This window comes from Pipra filicauda, unplaced genomic scaffold (genome assembly GCF_003945595.2).
Source record: "Pipra filicauda isolate LSUMZ 115617 unplaced genomic scaffold, ASM394559v2 scaffold106_size2291244_pilon, whole genome shotgun sequence".
In the NCBI taxonomy this organism is placed as follows: Eukaryota; Metazoa; Chordata; class Aves; order Passeriformes; family Pipridae; genus Pipra; species Pipra filicauda.
In genome coordinates, this window is record NW_024103507.1 from 220959 (window position 1) to 242062 (window position 21104).

Here is a 21104-nt window from a genome sequence, read left to right on the forward strand (position 1 = left end):
ACATGAGACTATAGCTCCTTTAAGTTGAAAATTGTCAATTTTTAATTACCTTCTGCAGCAGTGTCTTGCAATTGTGTGTTTATTCTTCAGAAAGGAAGCTTTCATTAGCTCTTCAAACACCAAAGTCTGATAGAAACAACAGAATTAATTTATTGTCTCTAAAAACCTGTGAATGTCTTGGGGCTGCCTGATTTGACTTCTCATTGATGTTTACTGTGTATCATTCTCATGGATGAAGTGGTTATTTATGCTGTGGACAGAGGCAGATCTGTTGCTGGTCAAATTCCTCCCAAAGGGCTCACATAGAGGATAGGAGGAGCATCAATAGCATTACAGACTGCAGCAAACACATCTCATGCAAAAGGCAGAAGAGCAGAGAGGAGAAAATTTTAGAGAAGAGAAAGAGGAAATACAGTGATTGAGAGAAAACTATGCTGCTTGAGGAAGAACAGACATAAACTGACAATCGAATACATCAGGAATTACATGAGCAACATGTCTCGGTCACCAGGAAGAAAGCCGGAGAACCACAAAATAGTAAGACATTTTTGTAATGTGTGATTAAAATTGTGCATGGAGTAAGAATAAGCTGTTACTGTATTGATGTATATTATGCAGTCATATTTCTGAACAGTCTGAAAGTAGTGAAAGGATGGGGATGAGTCTGTCAGTACAAGAGCAGAGGGGCTGGAAGCATTCATGGCTACTATCCCTACTGCTGAGATTCTGAACAGGCTTAGGAAAGAGGGGCACAAATTTTCTGAGGTTGCAATCTGTTCAGAAACAGAGGTTTAAGTGCTTTGGGCAATTTATGGTCAAAGATAGGAATGCCAGGTAAGTTTATTTGCCTCCTTGGTTAGACAGTTCTAAACGAAACACAGAGAGATCTCTGTTAGAGCTTGAGTGGTTCAAATCCACACAAATCTTTCTTCAGAATCTTAGAGCCTTAGGGCTCTCTATATGGTGAATGGCAATTGAAGGCAGTTAAGAAGGTCCAGAAGGCTTTACAGCAATGTTGTGGTAATTTCTGAAAAGGGGACAGAGGTCTCCACTGACAAAGAAACAGAAGAATATAAGATAATTTAGGTTCATGTACGTAAGTTTATGGGCAAAAAGTATTCCAATGGATTGCAAGAGTGGATGATAAATACAATTATGTTGATATAATATGCTTGGGTTTCTCTAAAGTATTGTTCTTATTACAACACAGACTTTTTGCTGAACAATAAAAATACAACAATACAGAACTTGTGTGACATCCATTTACTCCATTAAAAACTCGTTAATGAGAATTTGGCCAAGTGTCCAATGTTATTGTAAACAGAAGTTATCACTAAGGTGAATTTAGGAAATGGCTGCATATTAAACTCTGAGCTTTTGATGCAAGGAGAGCAGGAATAGGTCTTTCCACCAAGCTGTTTTTCCTTTCTTCATGTGATTTGTTCTGTTGTTTTCATTGTTATTCACTAATTTTTCCACAGGCTATAAACGAAAAGTCCCTCTAGTCTAATCATACGCCACAGGGCTAGAGTACTTCCTTTAATTAATTCCTCCACAGCTAAAGATCCCAGTCTAGCACTTTAGACAGAATCTCTGCAAAGTTAGGCCTTTGGCATGTTCAGTTGCTCTCCATGCTCCTTGGGCAAGCAGCTGTAATCCTCACCTCTCCCCTTCATTTTGTCATTATTTGTTACAATGGTGTTGAATTATAGTATTTTTCCACTATTTTGCATTAAATTTTTTATCTGCTTTTTAGGTTTTTTTGAGAAATCAGCTGATGAATTGAATCAGATCAACCCTACCTTTGTAAACTATTGTACCTATCGTAAAAGAATTAATAGCTCATTGCCTCTATTATTCTTCCTGCAACTAAGTGTTTGTCATTATTCTTCGATGGCATTTGACAGCACTTATCAATCCAGCATACATACATGAAGTTATAGGATGCAAGAATGCACTTGATGAAAGTAACTGCAAGCATCCCAAGAAATGGTATTTCTGATGAGTAAAATCCTTGTACAGACTCAAGTGACAATCAATTCAGGTTCTGTCACACATGAATTGTGGATTTCAGCAATTATGCATCCATAGACAATAGTTTCTTTATTAATGCAAATGTTGTTCTTCCTTGCTGTTAATCCAGTAGCAGTTAAAAATTTGGAAAAGTTTAATTCTAGTTTGCTTCACTTTTGATTTCCTGGCAGAGCAGAGAACTTTTTGTACTCACATATGGGGCTTTGGTAGCCCAGCTGTGCAAGGACTATGAAAATGATGAAGACGTCAACACCTGTTTAGATAGAATGTAAGTACTGCTTGAAATGTTCAGCTTTATCCATAATGCTGTTTGTCCAGCTATATGTTACCTCTCAGCTTTCTGTTTGTTGTCTTATGAGTTCCTGCAGTCTGTCTAGGATTACAGAGATGACAGGGATGCAGTCTGATATTCTGTCAACAGAAATAATGCTAATTTGTGAATTAAGATCGACAATTAGCTTTTGAATTCTCTGAAGAATGGTGTCAGGATCGTTTTCATAGCTTACACTTGTTCCTTGTTGATCTTTTTGTTATGCTAATTAACAATATAAACTTCTAAATTTCATCTCCTATATCCATGTATTTCATTTCAGCTTCCCCCCTCATTGGGTTAAGAGCAGATGGGCCTCTCACCTTTAAGAGACCATATAGCAATGAGTGAGATAGCACAAAATGTCAATGAGAAAGTATTTTTAAGTGGATAATCTCTTTGGAAAATGAAGATCCTGTGATTACAAGATCCTGTCATCCTGACTGAGATTCCTGGGCATTACTGCCATAAAAATAAAGATATCATGGAAAATCAGCAAGAAACAGTTTTTGAGCTAGTTAACAAGATATACTAAGATCTTTGGCAGAACAGTAAGGCTTGTGTTTTCAGCCAAAGTGGACATGCAAAATGGATTTACAGCAATCACAGTGGACAGAATAACTGACCACTTTACTATTAACCTGAAAGTTTACAAATGAGCTATAGTCCAATAACTATCCACGAGAGTGAGTTAAAAAATCATTATTTGGAAAAAAGAAAAGTAATTTATTAACAAATTTAGGAGGGACAACATCCCTCAGATATTTATTTTGTAGTCATCTCTCATTCAGCTGTGATGAAAATCATACATTTAAAGAGTGCACAGACTTCTGGAAGAATCTGTGGAGGCAGATTTTGCTGCCTATGTTTTCACTGTTATAGCTGATTCTATAAAATCTTTTTGGTTTGAGGAGGACTTGATGATATAATTACAGGTTTCATTAAAACAGTACGTCTGTTCTTTTCTACTGTGATTATGAAAACAGCCTAATTTCAGGAAGAAACCTTGTAGATTAGCAGACCTGTGACAGGTGGGGATGGTATTCTTGTCTCTCTCTGTACATATATAGTCCATAATGAGAAGGGTGTTTTTTACTGTGCAGTTGCCAAACAGCTGCTTGTCAATGTATTATTAATTTGACTTTGCAAATCTGAGGCATGAAAGTTGAAAAGTGTCTAAGTAGTCTTGTACATCACCAATACATACCTTGGTAATTGCTCATGACATCCTTGCCAATGTTATTGATACTTAGGCAATAGATAAATATTTCATTGTTTCTAGATGCATGATCTACTGCAATTTTAATCTTCACGCTGCCAAAACCACTTTGTGGTCATCACATTAGACATCAGATTTCTTTTTGGCTTCTTGACAAAGATGTGGTACAGAAACTGGTAAGAGACTCCATTGAGTTCGGACTGCTTCACTGAGGATGTAGAGCCTCTGACAAACAGGCAGAGACTGCCAACATCCACAAAAAATGGAAATGAAAAACTCCCTAAAAGCACTTCTGAGTTGAGTGTGCATTCTTTCATAAGATATGTGTCAATCTCTTTCCTTTTGTTGGAAATGCTTGGGAGCACAGCTGTTTCGCACATTATGGAGTTACTGACCTTTGTTAATGTGTAAGAACTAGGAATGAGTATTTGTTTTATTAACAAAATCCATTATCTTCCATTCTTTTTTTATTTCTTTTTTTTTGTTTTTTTTTTTTTAATTTTAGTATTTTAAATACAAAATGAAGACGGTGGTGTACTGAAACTCCATGTTAACTAGCAACTTTTGGATTTTTCCTGATTTTTCCTAGTTAGATGAAGGGAGAGAACATGTTAAAAAAACAGATGAAGAGGGAATTGTGGAGGAAGAGAGAAAAATGAGGTGAAGAGATAAGAGGAGAAAGTGAAAGAGACCAGCTGTGAGTCCATTTCCTATGGGTTCTCCTGGCACCTGAATGCTGCAATGAGTGTGCCCAGGATTTGCTGAACTCCATACCAGCCTAGAGGTGAAGGCTGTGACCCAAAGGGACAGTTGCTTTGTTCTCCTTACAGAGACAGTGTGAGAAGAACACCTGGTAACCCAGAAGAATAGTGGAAACTGTGCTATTTTATCCTATCCTCTTTTTAGTGACAAAGCAGTATTAATTAGGTATATTGTGGATGTTAGTTACATATTAAACTTATATATCTACTATCTAATATTTATTCATACATGTAAATGTAAGTATGTATATATATATATATATATATATATATATATATATATATACAATGTATAGACAAATTGTATAGACAATTCATATCATCCTTGCCAGGAGTATCATGCTTAAAGAAGTATGATTCCTTAAATGACTACATGAACAGCAATCCCACTGTGTTGCAAAATGTGGTAGAAAAAAGAACGTAGACCAGAAAAATCTGTCATCATCAAAGCCACCCAATATGGAACATGCATCTGTTTTTTCGAGAAAGCACAAGAGACACATTAGAGAGGTGGTAAGAAGCTTCCAGTTTTGAATGTTAACTTTCTTTGTTTCCTCTCTAGGGGATACGGCATTGGTGTAAGGCTGATTGATGACTTTTTAGCTCGTTCAGCTGTTAAAAAATGCCGCAGTTATTCTGAAACTGCAGACATGATTGCACAGGTAAATAAGATTTACATTTTCTAAAGCTTCATCAGATTTAGTGGTCTTAGATTTATCCTCCTCTATCAGTTTACTCCAGAACAGTTGCCTACATTTTCTGCTGTATCGTGATTGTCATAACAAAAACCACTCCACAGACACATCCATGCTTCCACTGGATGAAATACAGCCTTTTCCTTATCTACAACTCCATAACACATAACACAAAACGGGATGCCAGCTGTAAGAGGCTGCCAGCCCCTGACATAAACTGACCTTAAAGTCAGTTACTAAGCTGAAATTAAAGTTCTTCTATTTCTAGCAGCCAATGAGGCGTTTTGCCATTAGAATAAATAAAGAGGTGGGGTTTTGTTTTGTTTGTCACAGCTTAAGCTCATTTCTTCTACACTTGCTGGAGAATGCAATAAACAAAAAAAATGATCCCATTTTAACAAACTTCCAATCATATATTCCCTCACTGTTTTCTCTTCCTAGGAGCATAAGCCTTAACCATCTCATACAGATCTTAAACTTCAGTATTCTTAGTTCTGCCATTTGACTCTCCTCATCATCTCCATAATTATCTTAGGTGTTTTTAACTTTAAAATGGTAATTAATATTAAGAATAAGCCGCAGGCTTTTCTGCAAAAAGAAAATCTCAGTGGTAGGAAAGAAGAACTGTAAGAAAGGAAAATGAGAGGAATATTTTCCTGACTACCCAAAAATCTAATAATAAAATTGAAAACATAAAATCAGTGTGTATTTTCACCTTCTTTGATGGAAATTTCCCTTTCATTGAGTAGTTGTTCACACTTTTGTCAGAAAAGAAATATCTAGGAGGAAATTTACTGGCAGTATATGGGTTTCTAAAGATCTACTTTTGCCCCCATGGGCAAGTCAGAATTCCTGGGGAAGCTCAAAGAGAAATTCGTAAGACATCTAGCCTCATTAGACTACTGAGTCACTGTAAAGGAGGTGGTAGTTCATAGATACTGAGTTAGCTCAGTCTAACACCTGCTCAGGTCATGATGAATGATCCCTTCTATCTTCTATGGTTCCCACCTATGAAGTGTTGCCAGTGAAGATATGCCTGGCCTTTCCCAATGGCAAAAATTAACCATGCTTTATGCCAGAGAAATTTACAACGTGGTCATTTATTCTAAGAGGAGAGATCAGGGCATCAGTTAATTGAACGGAGATTTATTTCCATTGGCTCATTTTAGGAGACAAAAGTATGCCTGGCATACTTTTTGATTGCTTGAGAATTACCAGCAGCGTGTGGTAATTCTCATTATGTGATCATTATGTTTAACCCACAGAACTGGGAAGCAGCAGACTTTCTATGTAGTGAACTAAGGCACCAGGATGTGCTAGTTATACAGGAGTATCTTAGTTCAAAGTGTATGTGGATATTGCCAGATGGTGTGTGGTCCTGCTCACATTAACTCCCTGAGAAATACCTACATTGCATCGGACTCAGATGGAGGGACAGAAGTTACATTATTATTCCAAGATGCTTATCATAGAGAAGCTGATGGCTGTGACAGAAATGGAGAAAGAAACTCTTTTTCCTGTTGCTGGTACGGCTGGAAGGTGCACATGTGCAAAACACACACGTACACCACGACCTGCCAAAGTTTAGAGGAGAAGCAGGTGACAGTGCTAAAAGCCAGCCAGAGCCCATTAGCTCATAAAAGAGTCGAAACTAAATTTCTTACTTCAGTAAAGTCTATTTTGGAGTCTCAAATCAGGATGATATATAACAAAGCTTGTCCTGTGGATCAGCTGAGCTGGGGTAGAGGATCCATTGGAGATAATAAGGGCAGCTGAATGAAACCCATGAGAAAAGCAGCATTTCAATCACTGTTTTAAAATACACTGTCTCGTTAAAAGAATGATACCAGGCTGCAAAATCACATTTTTGTTCACTTTTACATTCTACTTTAGGTGATATTGGTACTTTATTTTCATGTATATGCGAGATATCTGGTTTTCTGGTCTTATTCTTCATGTTTCTATTTACAAATTCCTTATTACAGTTGAACCACCATTCTTAAGTACAGGGGATTCAACAGCACAATACAGTGCAAAATTAATGATCTAAGTAAGGAAAAAGACACTATTCCTCTGCAGTTTGTACTTCAAAAGAGACTTACTAAGAGAAATAAAAGATTACTTGGAATGATTGGAACTAACTTTAAAGTACACACAGTCTCTTGAAAGGACTATTTTTAGCAAACTAAAAGAGGAGTTTTGTAGTAGGAGTATAGCATTTCTGAGGCAAAATGTGATACGGAAAGCATTTTCACATTTCTTTGGCAAAACATTTTTAAATGCTCTTCAAGCACATTTGTCTGAGGCACATACCAACAAAACATATGTAAAGTGATCCAGCAAGTAACTGCAAATACACTCTTAAATTTTTCCGTTCAGAATCACTCAACTGTTTACATAATGCCTTTAACTCCTCAGCAGTAGGTTCTCAGCCAGGAGAAAGTGCATAAATACTCAGGTGTACTAAGTCCTCTGAGGTATAAATCTGTTTGAGGATGAGTAGAACCAGTTCAAAGTTAAAGTAAATAAAGACGGTTAAGTACTACAAGTACTTAGAGCCAAATGTCCTGTAAGCATAGTTGTTATCCAGCAGTCTTTTGCAAAACACAGGAAAAGTCTGTAAGGTCAGGCTGTGGGTGTTCCCCGAGGAAATGGAAAGAGATAAAGCAAACAACAACAACAACAACAAAAAAATGTAAAATGAGGACTACAAAGCCACCTTCCCATATTAAGAAATAAAGATGGAGGAAAGGTGCACCCAAGGCAATGACTGAGGGCTTAAAACTTCAACCACTGGTTCAGACTGCAAAGCCTGGGATTTACTGCTGCCTTATACCAGACTGGAGAAGAGCCCTTCTACACTGAGTTCTCATGGTGCCGACTGACTTCTCATGTTGGTCCTGTGACTTGGCATGGTTACAGTTGGGGACTGAATAAAGGAAAGATAAAATAGGCCATATAAAGTAGGCTCTCACTGGCAAACTGGGGTGAGAAAATGGAAACCAATTGAGGAATGGTATTAAGAACAAAGCTCAGCTGAAGAAGTAATGTCCAAGACTGGATTCAGAATTTGGGCCTGAGTATAACTAAGTAGATACTTTTGGGATAAGGGTGATAATTTTGCTCTATAATCTTACAAAGTCAAATTTTTACTTCAATTCCTCCTCACAGAACCTCAACATCATTCAAATAACGTGCAAAAAATATACAGCTTCTGGTTTTAGATCTAATCCTAGTGTTACCTTCTCCAGCGCCAGGAGGTGTTTGTGCATGCCAGAGATGGAAGCAGCCAGACCACACCCTCTGGTTCACAGCGAGCTAGTGCCGGCTCACAGCCTCCATTGCTCTACTAAGCAGTGCTGTGCCTAAGGATACATTTGTTGCTGAAAAGCAGTGACTGCAGAGATGGGCTTTATTGTCGATGCTCAGTACCCCATGAATGCAGAAAATGTAAGTCTCTACAGCTCTTTGAAGAGAGGTCCCTGGGGACAACAAGGGATGGGGTAATCAAATCATGTCACCCCCAAGCCCAGAGCTGTAGGACAAGAGATGTGATTCCCCTTGTCATGGAAGGTGCTGCCACACAAGGTCCGTTGGCCAGTTTGAAAGTCTGACAGAAGCTAGCAGAATTTACAAAGTGGTTAAATGTTCTTTTTCAGACCTTAGCAGTAAGAGAGAAATGCTTACAGCAGGTTGCTATGCTAAGTGGTAGACAGTAAACTGAAAAATGAAGTGATGTACTGTAAAGAATAAAGAAGAGTTTATGAGAAAACTTTGGAATCAGCTGCTGTAAAGCAACTTGCCTTACCAAACACTGACTGAAAAATACTAATAATGAAAAGTGTGCTAGGAGAAATATTATTTTGGCTGCTTTTCCCTTCTAAGCAGATTAATTCTGGTCCTTCCTTAATCTTGTTATGATGCCATTTGAAATTATGGTTTTCACTTATTTAACAGTCTGTACTTACTTACTTTCTGTCATTACTTATGCGTACAACGTTTTGTAGTGAAAAGTCCTCAGTAGTATGTAAAGGGACTGATAAGTTAGTGGCTTCCTAAGTATTTCGGTAATTCTAGACTGTGTTTGAGCATCATCAAAATGTTAATGAATTTTATTCTTGCTGCTTGAGAGAGAGGGAATGCTGGTTGAGACTTTGGAAAAGGTCAGTGGTACGTATTTAATTCTGACTGCATAGATTTCTTGTTTGACATTAAACAATATATAATTTCATAGAGCTGCTAGTATCATTTTCAAAAGAGAGATTTATATGGGCATTTATATGCTTTATATGGGCATAATTTTGATGGCAAGCCTGTGTACATGTCTAAATAAATATTCTTTTTTCTTTCATTTCATAGATAGAAATGAAACAGATTTATGGCTACGACTTTTAAAACAGCTCATTCATTTTTCTTTCCGGTCTTTTGGAGTCACAAAGACTGAAAAGACCTTTGTTTTACTCTCTGAGAAGCTGTAAATGGTAGTTTTGAAGTAATTAATGTCCAGTCATAGCCTGTGTTTTTTTGTAAATATTCATATCTGTTCATTGAATTACTTATCTATGTGCTTCAATTATTTTTTCCTGACGAGATGTTTTCACAATTTTCACTTTATAGCTTTGTGATTTTGCCCTAATTTGGTGCTCCATTGCAAACCAGCTACTTCTTTTACATATGCAAGTTCTCATTTACACAGGAAATTTTAAACAATAGAATTAGGTCAGATATATCATGCTATAATGCCAAGTATAGCTGAAACTAAACTGAAAGCGTATGATGGCTTAGCACAGTTAAAAAGTCTACTCTTATAACAAATACTTTAGTTTGAGGGAGCAGCAGATGTGTAGTGGAAGAAGAGTTAAGAGAATTGAAATAAGTAAACTGAGGGACAGAGCACAGAGAACTGAGCAGAAGTTTCCTGTGTACTCATATTTTGATGGACGTAAGACTTAATGAAAAATCTAAGTTTTGCAGCAGAAAATGTTGATTCTGCTGTTTGGTTTTGTTTGTTGGGTTTTTTTTCTCTCTCTTCAGTTTGTTTTGGACAGTGTTGACAGTAGTCTTTGTCTCATCCTGAGCTACCATGGTAGCTGCTGAATTTAGGGACAATGTTGATAGAAAACAGCTTTTGCGATAGCAACTTGAAGGACAGGGTTAAATTTGCCAAAAACAGATTCCAGTTGAAAATGTAGGGTCAAACTTGCTTTTATTTTTGTCTGGTTTTATGGAAGTATTCCAGCATCCACATGGAAATTGCATTAGGTCATAGGCATTTTTGTAAGACAAAACAGTCACACAGCCCTGGGAATGAGGATCAGTGAGGGCTTCTACCAGGCACACACTGCAGCATGAATTGTTCAGCAGCTGTCTTGGAGGTGGAGACACTCTCAATAGGAATTACCTGCAAACATGAAGCAGGGTAAGGATAAGGAGAGGAGAATGCACCTTGGTTTTGTTCCTCCATAGTAGAAGATTAGGGAAGCACTGCTGTTTCATATGGCCCTGACTTCTGAAGTGCAGAGCTTTGAGCTTTCTTCCAAAGGAAAAGAGTATGCCAAAAGCCTTGAGTAGGATCACTCTGTCCTTCCACCCTTCCTTCTACCAGCTATGCTTTTGACTCGGTGTCCCAGATATTATATCACAATGGAGGCCCTATCTTTACATCAATCCACGTTTCCCATATTCCTTGATCAACTTATTAACCTACTTGATGTCCTCCCCTTTGCGTCTCTGCTTTCTTTGGTTTTCTGTGGTACCACTGAGGAAGGAGGTGGAAAGACAGTTTTGGAAAAGAAAGGTTGGCCCAGGCAGCAGGATGTGTCTCCTCTCCTCTTGCATGTGGGGAGGAGGTGAAATGGGGCTGAACAGAAGATGTTGGAGCAGCTCTCATAAAGAAAGATAAAACCAGACAAACGGGAAGGGTCATATGCCCTGGAAGTAGGTGGATGCTATACCAGGAGAGGAACCCAGTGTATGTGCCAGGCATAGTGTCAGACATGTCTGCTGTTGCGACTTTCATTTTGGCAGTGTTGCATCTGTGCTTTCAGCTGCAGCATTTAAGTGTATGACATGTTCGAAGTCTGTTGCTAAGTGAATCACCTGGGATAAAAGTAGTTTAAACATTGTCTGAAAGGTCACGGGTTATTCAAAACATACAGAAAAAATTCTGAGCAGACAGTGGAATTATGCGTTTTATTTCATAAAGAGTAATTGTCTGTATATGCCTGTAGATACTTTTACCTGCTGAAAGAAGCACAACGAGTATGAGAACAGCTGGGCAGAGTACCCTGGTTTGTTGATAAGAGCTTGACTCAAGCACAGCAAAAATATGATTCTTTGCAGACTCGGAGAGACTGGCAGTAAAATGCTGCATAAAAGCCTGCCCAGACACCCCAGGGAAAGTAACTTTTTTCTCCTTTTATACAGTATTTGAGAATACTCTGGATGGACACCCTCTGTGAGAGCCACATGGTGAATTCCAAGTGGGTGAGGTAAAGCATAGGGCTCTGGGGTGAAACGCATTTGTCAGAGGCACTGATTATGCAGTTGCCTCACCTGCCAGTTCTTCTTGCTCCCAACACTAAGTTTTCTAAGATATTCAGAAAAATGAAAATCAGTCTTCTGCAAAAATATTTTCTTGTCCTGAAAAGTGGAATTTTCATTCCAGGCCCTCCGCTGTACACTAGCTGTAGGCCCAGTACAAACAGTATTACATAGCACTACGGGCTGCACCTAGTGCCTGAAACCCACTCAAAACTAGAACTTGATACCCATACAAACAGAAATCCTCAGTTGGAGAAGATAATATGGAGAAGATGTTTGGCAAAATATCCAAAGAGAGAAGTCTTGAGGGATTGCTGGTGCCTTAAAACAAGGCTGTACCTGCAATTCGCCTGGAAATGACTTAGAAGGAAAACCTTTACTTTCTGTGGGCTGTCAGAAAGCCACACAAATCTTCTATTATCATATTCACACACTTTAAATGATGTTACTTAATGGTAGTCTCTTGGTTTACATAGAGAATGCTATAACACATTTTACATGGGATATTGTTAAAACCTGCTTGTAGAAGTCATTATTCATCTATTTTTGCTGTCAGCTCTTGCTGTCAGCCAGTGACACCAGCATGAACCCTGGGTGACATGGAGGACCACAGCCTTTTCACTCACGTAGGGAAATAATTTCATTCCATTCTTTTGGAGCAAGTGTATTACTGGAAGGGAACATGATGAAGAAGAAAGAGACTGTTGTGGGAAAAAAAAATAAAGATGAAACCAGCTAGAAGTATGCTATTTTAGCAAGATATAAAAAAGCTGAAAATTGATTTATGGTATTTCCCTTCTTTCCACAAAGTCCAGCGTTGTCTCCCTTTCCTCACTTGTTCCTTTCTGGCCTTCTTCAACTAGCTTGTGAATTGTGCTATAATGCTGTTTGCTGCTGCTGAAAGAGTAAAGCTGCGAAGCATCCTCCCATGCCTGAAAAGCTGGCAGGGAAATCGGTTCTGGTTCCTTGTTTTCAAAAAAGCACTTGAGGTTTCGCTCACTCAGCTTGGTGGCATACAGCTGGAAAATATGCTCCAGTTGCTCCTTCTCCGTCCCCTCATACACTCTCCCGAACATCTGCTGGAGGTGACTGACTTTTGACTGGCAGCTGGCACAGCAAGTGGCTAGTAGGGAGAGAAGGGCTGTGGTAACTATCACACACCAGCCTAAAATCTGGGAAAGCAAAAGAAATGAGTTTCAGGTTAAAAAGACACAAGTGAAAATGCTACTTAAATCACAAATGTCTGACCAAGTGACCACACTTTGTAGGGAGGACCTGCTGCTCCTTTTGGAACCCTGCTGCAGGCATCTCATTCCAGTTTGCATTTGGTGCTGGCATTGATATTAATGGGGCATCCATATGGGGAATGAAGGGAAGGAGAAATCCATCAGATTGAGACTTCTCAAAAGTGCTCATTTTAGTGTCTTTTTCTCAGGAAGGCAAAAGCTGGTTGATTTTTACAGTGTAAGGTAAAACAGCCTTGAAGAGTTAGCTCATACTAGAGTCTTACTGCCTCCCTAGACCATATTATAACAAAAGGAACTTGGATAACAGTTCCCTGAAGAGATATGACCAGTGCAATGGCAGTGGCAGGTTCAGAGGCAGATGATTTCAAATCAGACCTCAACTAGAAGACTGTATGTGAAGAAAAATCTATGAGGTCTAAATGATCTATCAAGTAATGTAATGGCTGAATAGAGCTATACAGAAAAGAGAGCAGACCTGAGAACAGGAGTAGTATCTGAGTAATTTAGAGAGAGTATTTATCAGAGTTTATTGCAAAACCGTAACCATCTGGCATGTAGCGTACTGGAATTGCTCTCTGTATTCTGTCACACAAAGAGAAAAGAGCACCTGGAGAATAAAATATCAGTCACTAGTTGGTAAAAAGTTCTCTATCTAGTGAAAGTGTTAAATAAAATTACCCAACAAAAATTAGTCTTGACACAATTTTAAATCATGATGAACTACAAAACCAAAAGGGGTGACCTTTCGTCCCAGATCAATCAACTTTTTAATTGTGAGCTCACTTAGATGTATTGTTTTCTGACTTCTTTTTAATTAAAAAAACCCTCAAATGCAACAACTGCATTAACTAACAGGAACATAGAAGATGCTCTCAAATTTAAAGTGTTCCCCAATTTGAAATGTTCCCCAATTCTTTCAGCAGAATATTCAGTGGAATCTATGCTATTATTGTGAACCTTTCTTGACTTTGATGAATCAATCCTTTATAATGGAAAGTTATTTTTATGCTAAAACCAGTTAAAAATTACCTTTTTGCCCAATTCTGTGAGAATGCCAGGAGGGCATGACGAAGAAGAAATATTATGTGCATTGGTAGGTCTGCGTTAGCACTGGAATTGAACCCTATTCATCTACACACTTATTAGAAACAATTTCTGTATTTTCAGAGAACTTAATTTTTGCTGAAATATGCTTTTGCACCATCACTTAGCTTTTTTTTCTGTAGGAGCTTCAGAGTTTGACAAAATTCTGTTAAGAATATTTTAAAAGAAAGAGCTACCCCAGCAAGGGATGATGGTTGAAAAATGTGCTTGAAATTGTTATTGTGGGATGTTCTCCTCTAAGAAGAGCAGAGATGTGAAGACAATTTTTTCATGCCTTGTTCCACTGGCCTAGCCAATAGTTTTACTCATCTACTCTACTGCAATGTGTAACATTTGCAAAAAAATGTAATACTTGTTTAGAAACAGTGGAAAATATTCCAGTGTGGAAAAATTATTCTAGGTTTTGGAGACCCATATGAACTGGAACTTGTTTCCCATGCTCTAATGGTGATGAAATGGAGAGCTGCAACCTTTCTCATGTGAACTCTTGCACTGATGTTAAAAAAATAACCACCGGTAAAAATCTGTATTTAGCTGAGGGAATATAGAAAGTTTCCTCAAGGAAAGCTGTGAAACAGAGAAGCTTGACAAACAACTCTTGTTAGGAACTGGTAGGGAAGGATAGTTTAGCTTTCTTTTATTTTTCCCAATCACTTTGTAGTGACTGATGATTTCTATGGGTGTTTGAGAAATTGCTCTTTTTAGCAGATTTTCACTTTCTTGCAGGTTGGAAAATGAAGTCATGTATTCTCACTCTACAAACCCAGTCACTGGTCTTTCACTATTTCCTACGCGTACAACTTAAATTCTGAAACACTATTTATTATTTCCTTCTAAAACTCCCAAATAAATTGCTTTGTCTGCAGTGCAGGCTTTGTCTGCATTACAGTCCTATTTGCATGAGGACTTGAAAATAAAACTGGCTCTTGGGGAGGAAATTGTTCCAGATGGATACAATTGCCTGACAAAAACTTCCTGGCTCTACAGTGTTTTTCCTTTTCTGTGGCTTTTTTTTTCGTCCACTGCTTTGTTTCTTTGTCTCAGAATTTATTTGTGTTACAAAGCAGTGAGCAGAACTGTATTACACAAATATTGTAAAATGTAATAAAATCTCAGCTTTGCGTGTTCTGCTTCCTTTATGTTAGTATTTCTTCTTTCCTTTAAGCAGGACAAAAATGTGCTCACATCTGGCATGACGAATATGAGGAACACAAACATAAACACATTATGTAGGCAGTCACAAGTCTGTCAAAAATCTAATTTTCCAGTATCTTTCTACTGTTAGTGACCTAAGATTTTAATGTGGTTATCACACTCTTCTATATTGTACAATGTGCATTCATTACAATAGTTTAAAATAAGAGAGTATAGCATGAATTTTTTATTGGAACAGACCTCTTTAATGAAATGACATCTCTTAAATCAACCTCCTAAACAATTCAGTCACTTTTATCTCTTTAGAGCTCTCTCCGTTCAGGAAGAAAGCTTAAAGTTTTCTGGTTTTATTGACACTGCACCTCAGGAAGTATGTGGGGCCCCTCAGGAAGTATGCAACAGCTCAAACTGAACTCAAAGATGGATTGTATTTTGCAAGGCTGCACTTTGCCAAAACACTGTTTACATGAAACCAATGGTTTTAACATATCTGACATTAGGATCTTTCACAGATCAATCACAGCAGCAATACAATTTGCATAATGCTCTTTATTTATATTTTTTCTTACCTGGGACTGTGCTTGAAGTGTTCGTCTTAGTTCATCACTCTCTGAAAAGGGCATGGAGCTTTTGCCACAGGCTACCATGTGTAGCTCTCCAAAGCACTTTTCAGATTTTCTGTTGCAAACCACCTTTAAGTAGGCAGGAGTGTCCAAACCACTCATGGCACATTCGTAAAAAGTCCCGTTGAGCAAAGCCACGGAAAGCCACATCACTGGGGCGACCAGGGCATTTAAAGTGATTTGTCCAAAGACGTAAAAGAAATGGCAGACATTCCCTCTCGGGAATATTTTCCTGGGATTCACCCAGCAGCCTGTAAAAAGTTTCCAGGTCTTGTTGTTCAAGAAGTATCCAATAACTAGCAAAACAAGAGCTGGGGAGAAGAGAAATACCAAACCGTACCTGAGGTTTTCACCACTGCAAGGGCATCTGAAAGCAACAAGAGAAAACACACGTTCACCTCCCATTGTCAGCAGTGCCATAAAACTGTAACCTATAGCAGTTTTCCGGTCGATGAAGAACTTTAGGACTGTTTGGAAACCATCCATGTCTGATACTCACTAAGGAGGTAAAAACCAAGACAGTTTATCTTCGCAGCAGCTGGCAGCAGGGGAGAGCTCTCCCGAGGACGAGCAGCCCGCTGCCGGCCCGCCTGCCCACGCACTGCCGAGATAACGCCGTGATGTCACTGCCTGCAGAACGGACCCCGCCGCCAGCAGAGCAGATGTTGCACATTTACAGTAACATTCAGAGGTAGTAGAAAGCAAGCAAGCAATGCTCTAAGTAATCAAATAAGTTTGCAGTCTTGACAGCCGTGTTCTTGGTGGGTTATTGTTATTTTTGTGACTGCAGATGGGGATCAGAGTAAAACCACACACCAGTTGCAGGAGATCTTGAACCGTGATGGTAAAAATTGTGGCAGTGTAGTGAAGGACCTAAGGCTAATGGTCCCAGGGGAGTATAACATGACTGAAAGCAGACTAAAAGCAAACGAGTGATAATGGTAAAACCACTTTATATGGGATTGTAAATGTAGGAACATCAAAGACAGAACAGACAGCCTTCTGTTGTGTTTCCCTGGAGCATCACATAACTCTGGTTTTGCATTGCTGGCTCAAGCTGAACACAGAAAAGGCAAATCTGGTTTGATTTCTAGCCTGTCTGGCCCTTCCCCCCATTTTCCTGGAGCAAAACTAGCGTACAGGATGTTGCATTCTAAAGTTCACCTCTGGTTTGTATATAGCAGATTCAGGTAACAGAGTTTCATCCTTTTGCAGGTTGCTTTCAAGACGTACCTTGGGATCACCCCTAGTGTGAGTTGCAGTAGTGCTGCAGGAAATGAATTCTCCTTAATCCTGGACAAAAACCCACTAGTGGACTTTGTGGAGGAGCTACCAGCAGAACGAGCATCACTTTGCTACTGTAACCTCCTCTGTGGGGTGATTAGAGGTGCCTTGGAAATGGTAAGGAAGTGCATATCTGTTTTCACCATTCTTTGTTAATTCACAGAGGCACAGGAAAGCAAACCCACCTGCTCAGATAAATGAAAATACAGTATTGTTTAAGCTCTCAGATTAAATGTCTATATCTAAATAAAAGAGGGCCACACTGACCCTGGATCCTGAGGTAGAGAAACACACAGATTGGCTCACCTCCACACTGTCTCTGCCTGGCTCTTCAGTGTCTGACTTGGGTGCAAAAGCCAGGAGGGATTGGGGAGCCAGCTGACATGTAATATGCAGAGCCATGGGGGCATGCTGGGTTCCTCCACTGCTTCTTGAGCCTATAGCACTTTCTTCCACAGCTGTAGCCAGTAATAATCACCCCAGACTCAAATATATGCAGATAGGTAATATTCTCAGGTAACTGCAGCACCTGCTGAAAGGGAGAACAAAATGTGGATAAATCTAATGTTAAAATCAAAGCATCAGAAATGTATCAGATGGCATTCCAAATTTTGTTCTTAAATTTAAAACTTTTACAAAATAATAAATAGAGGGCATAATTTGAAAGTTACTGAGCAGTAGAGCTTCTGTGGCTTTTTCTAGGAGATTACTTTTGGTCTGCTTTATGTTACTGCCAATAACTTCTTTGGCATGTATTTTATATTTCAAGAGAAAATAAACCTGAGCAAGTATTACGTATATAAATCAGACTCAGAGTTACGGTATCTGATACAAGACTAGTTAACAAAAGTATTATATCATTAATTTTAGTATGTGACCAGGAAATTTTATGATCACAAAATCATCAAGTATACAATTTAGGTTCTCAGAAGAAAGCAAAGCACTGGAATGAAGAGTAATGTATTATACAAATACCAGTGCATATAAATTTCCTTTTTATTAACTGAGTTGGGAAAGACATTTTAAAACAATCTAGAAATCTGTTTCTTATGAAACCTGAAAAAGGGAGTCCTCTTGTGGTAAGAGGGAGAGAGAGAAAAAAAGCTCTTATACTGGAGGAGGGTGGAAAACTGGGGATTTCTTCGCTTAACTGATCAGACTTTTTTCTTTTCAGGTTCACCTAGAAGCAGAAGTCACCTTCCTCCAGGACAGGCTGAAGGGTGATGCTGTGACAGAAATAGGAATTACATTTTTAAGGAAGCCTGAAGGCAGAAAGCACAAAAGGAATAAATGAAAGAAATATTGGGAGAAACCCTTGCTGAGGGATATTTTGTGGCTTTTGTTTCAGAAGAAGACATGCAGGGTAAAAATGGTCTCACTGATCCAGCTGCACGAGCCACTTGGTTGAAAGGTGAAGACAGCTGGACCATAAACAGGAGGGGCAGGGCAGGGAAGAGCAATATTAATTGTCATGACACAGATATTAAAATGATCAAAATGACCTGCCCTTCCTTCTCACATAACCATGCTCTTGAGCTTAATGCAAGTTTTGTCTCAGTATTTAGTGCATGCTGGATGCAAAATATTCATTTGGACATCAAATGTTCTCAGACAAAGATGATAACCTTTTCCCATTTTGTTTTTCAGTAATATTTCAAAGCATGGTTGCTAAGAGGTGCTCTATTTCCCTGGCTGTGCATGCTAAGGTATAAAGAATTCATCTGCTCTGGCTGCTGTATGCCATGTGTCGCTCACAGGTGCATGTTTCGATGTGTAGTGGTTTGCCATTCATTGTCCTCCATGCTGGACATCCTGCTGCTTTGATTCCACAGAGGGATGCAGCTTCACTGATGGCAAGAGCTGGTTGGGTTCCTTACTGCTCTTCCAGGCCCCATATGCAGTTTTGCTGGTATATTCAGTCCTGTGCGCACAGCAGGCTGCAGCCTTCTGACAACTGCAGCAATGCTTGTGTTGCTCCAAGCCTTTTCATGTCAGCCCTCTCTTCAAGAGCACTCATCTTATGATCAAACTGAACAAAGCATGATGTATCTCATGTGTAGTCACTTTAGATCTGTACTTGCCTAAGGAAACTTGAATGAAAATTCTAAGATTGCCACACAAGTGGTTTGGTGGTCATTGTGTCTGGTCTTACCTGACCTTCACCATCAGCTGTTGAACATCTTCCCCTTGGCATTGGACTTTTTACCACAACATGACTGGGAAACAGAGAAGGAGCAGCCTCACAAAGACCTGAGTTACAGGAAGGGTTTAATGTTTTTCCATGTAACACAAGATATCTAGATGAGGGTTGGACAAAACCCCAGGTCCTAGCATGATACCCTACCCACTAAGCCAGCTCACCTTCTCCTCACCAAAGCACTTGTTTTAAACTGAAATAGAAACAATTAAGTTCATTGAAGCCCAGAGTTAACCCTGATTTTATCACTGTGATTTTAACCCTCTTCTCCTATTTTTCCCTCAGTCTGTTTACCTCTTAATCCTGCTTAGTGAGGAGCATCTTTTACCTTGGGGACTGCAGGGTTCATTCCCACCAGATCTGTGTAATCTTCATGATAGTCCTTTTCCCTTCATACATCTTAACAGTGTCTTACAGTGGTGGCAAAGTGTAATGGAGCTTTAAGAGAGCAATTTTGCACAGAACAAAAACTGAGCTATTCATTAACCAACCTTGGTCTCAACCCAACTGCTGTTATCTGCTACCAGTAAGAAGTTACAACATGTAACAATGTCATGTAACAATGTGTTACAGCCAGTAACAAGTTTCCATAGTTTTTATTTGCTTTGATTTGGGTTTTTTGGAGGGGGGGGAGTTGTTGTTGTTTTAAATCGGGGCTAAAAGGTCTTGTGGAATTTGTCTGATTTCACTGCCGGTACAGGAGCCCTTGGTGCAGTTTTTGCTGGTTGTATCTAGCTGGCTGAGACGGACGTGTGGCTGACCACAAAAAAATGTTCTTTATAAGGCCATTTTTACTTTTTCCAGCAACATCCTACTAGCCAAAAGTTACCTTTTACGTCTTCAATATGAGAGGTAAAAGGTAACATTTTGAACTGAATTGTGCTTCATGAAGGCACAAGTAACAAAATTGGACACTTGGTACTCTATTATCATTAAGTTTCTTGGAAGGAAAAGAGCACTGAGCAAGTCAGTGCTTATGACAAAATGAATGATCTTAAAAATTATTTTCTACATATATAATTAAATCTTGTTTTCCCTTTATGTGTTATACTTTCAGTTTATAGTGAGAAAGAATCTTCCAACCTCATTATATTCAGCTAGTTAAAATAGGCTCTTCCCTTCCTTCTTCCTTGGAAAATGAGTATAACAAATAACTTCTTGGGATTCCTTTCTGTCTGTCTGAATAGTTTCCAAGTTTACTGTGCAGAAAGAGAGGATTTCTGAGAGTAATAGGACAGCCCAGACCAAACGATCTGACTCACCTCTCCTAAAAGCTGTCTTAGGAAAAAGCTTTTCAGATGAAAACTGTACTTTGCTATTCTTCACTCAAAATTGATATATTTGTTCTTATAATTTGATGTTCTTTGATAAGGATATTATTATTTGCTAATATGGATTACAGATTTATAATATCCTTAAGTATGTGGTTGTGCTATAAATGTTTGTTAATATATAAGCTTCACTTACACTGCCATGTTATGCATAAGCCTAATCCCTCAAGACAAGTTAATTTACACTTTGATAGACTCCATTCCAGAGCAAGCAGCAGTCACAAGTATAGAGGCCATGTTGATGAGAACACAGCTGCGATGGGCAGGGCACGTCTCCAGGATGAAGGACCACCGCCTCCCTAAGATCTTGCTTTATGGTGAACTTGCCACCGGCTGCCGCAAGAGAGGAGCCCCGAAGAAAAGATACAAGGACTCCCTGAAACAACATCTCAGCCTTGGCCATATTGATCACCATAACTGGTCTACTCTGGCCTCCAATCGGGAGGCCTGGAGACACACCATCTATAACGCAGCTGTCTCCTTTGAGAACACACGCAGGATCACCCTCGAGGAGAAAAGGCAACGCAGAAAGAACCGTGTTTTGCCGAATACACCATCTAAGGAGTCTTTCTGCTGTGCCTTTTGCAATCGGATATGTCTG

At 39.0% G+C, this 21104-nt stretch overlaps 2 protein-coding genes across 2 annotated transcripts; one reads left to right on the forward strand and one right to left on the reverse strand.

Moving 5' to 3' along the window:
• The first annotated feature begins 321 nt into the window (after nucleotides 1-321).
• Nucleotides 322-19752, forward strand: TRAPPC3L (trafficking protein particle complex 3 like). The gene is made up of 5 exons (XM_027745358.2): nucleotides 322-537; nucleotides 2205-2302; nucleotides 4887-4986; nucleotides 16907-17092; nucleotides 18150-19752. Exons 1-5 carry the CDS (start codon nucleotides 487-489, stop codon nucleotides 18267-18269), a joined length of 555 nt encoding a protein of 184 aa, XP_027601159.1. The 5' UTR covers nucleotides 322-486; the 3' UTR covers nucleotides 18270-19752.
• On the reverse strand, nucleotides 12327-16235 carry CALHM5 (calcium homeostasis modulator family member 5). Its single transcript, XM_027745357.2, has 2 exons — nucleotides 15638-16235; nucleotides 12327-12734 (listed from the first exon to the last, which is right to left on the reverse strand). Exons 1-2 carry the CDS (start codon nucleotides 16175-16177, stop codon nucleotides 12345-12347), a joined length of 930 nt encoding a protein of 309 aa, XP_027601158.1. The 5' UTR covers nucleotides 16178-16235; the 3' UTR covers nucleotides 12327-12344.
• Nucleotides 19753-21104: the final 1352 nt, after the last annotated feature.

Coding starts and splice junctions, on each gene's coding strand:
- TRAPPC3L (XM_027745358.2), top strand. CDS start 487: ATGAGCAACATGTCTCGGTCACCAGGAAGAAAGCCGGAGAACCACAAA. Junction 4,987..16,906: donor CTGCAGACATGATTGCACAG/GTAAATAAGATT, acceptor ATCCTTTTGCAG/GTTGCTTTCAAGACGTACCT. Junction 17,093..18,149: donor TTAGAGGTGCCTTGGAAATG/GTAAGGAAGTGC, acceptor TTTTCTTTTCAG/GTTCACCTAGAAGCAGAAGT.
- CALHM5 (XM_027745357.2), bottom strand. CDS start 16,177: ATGGATGGTTTCCAAACAGTCCTAAAGTTCTTCATCGACCGGAAAACT. Junction 12,735..15,637: donor CACTTCAAGCACAGTCCCAG/GTAAGAAAAAAT, acceptor TTGCTTTCCCAG/ATTTTAGGCTGGTGTGTGAT.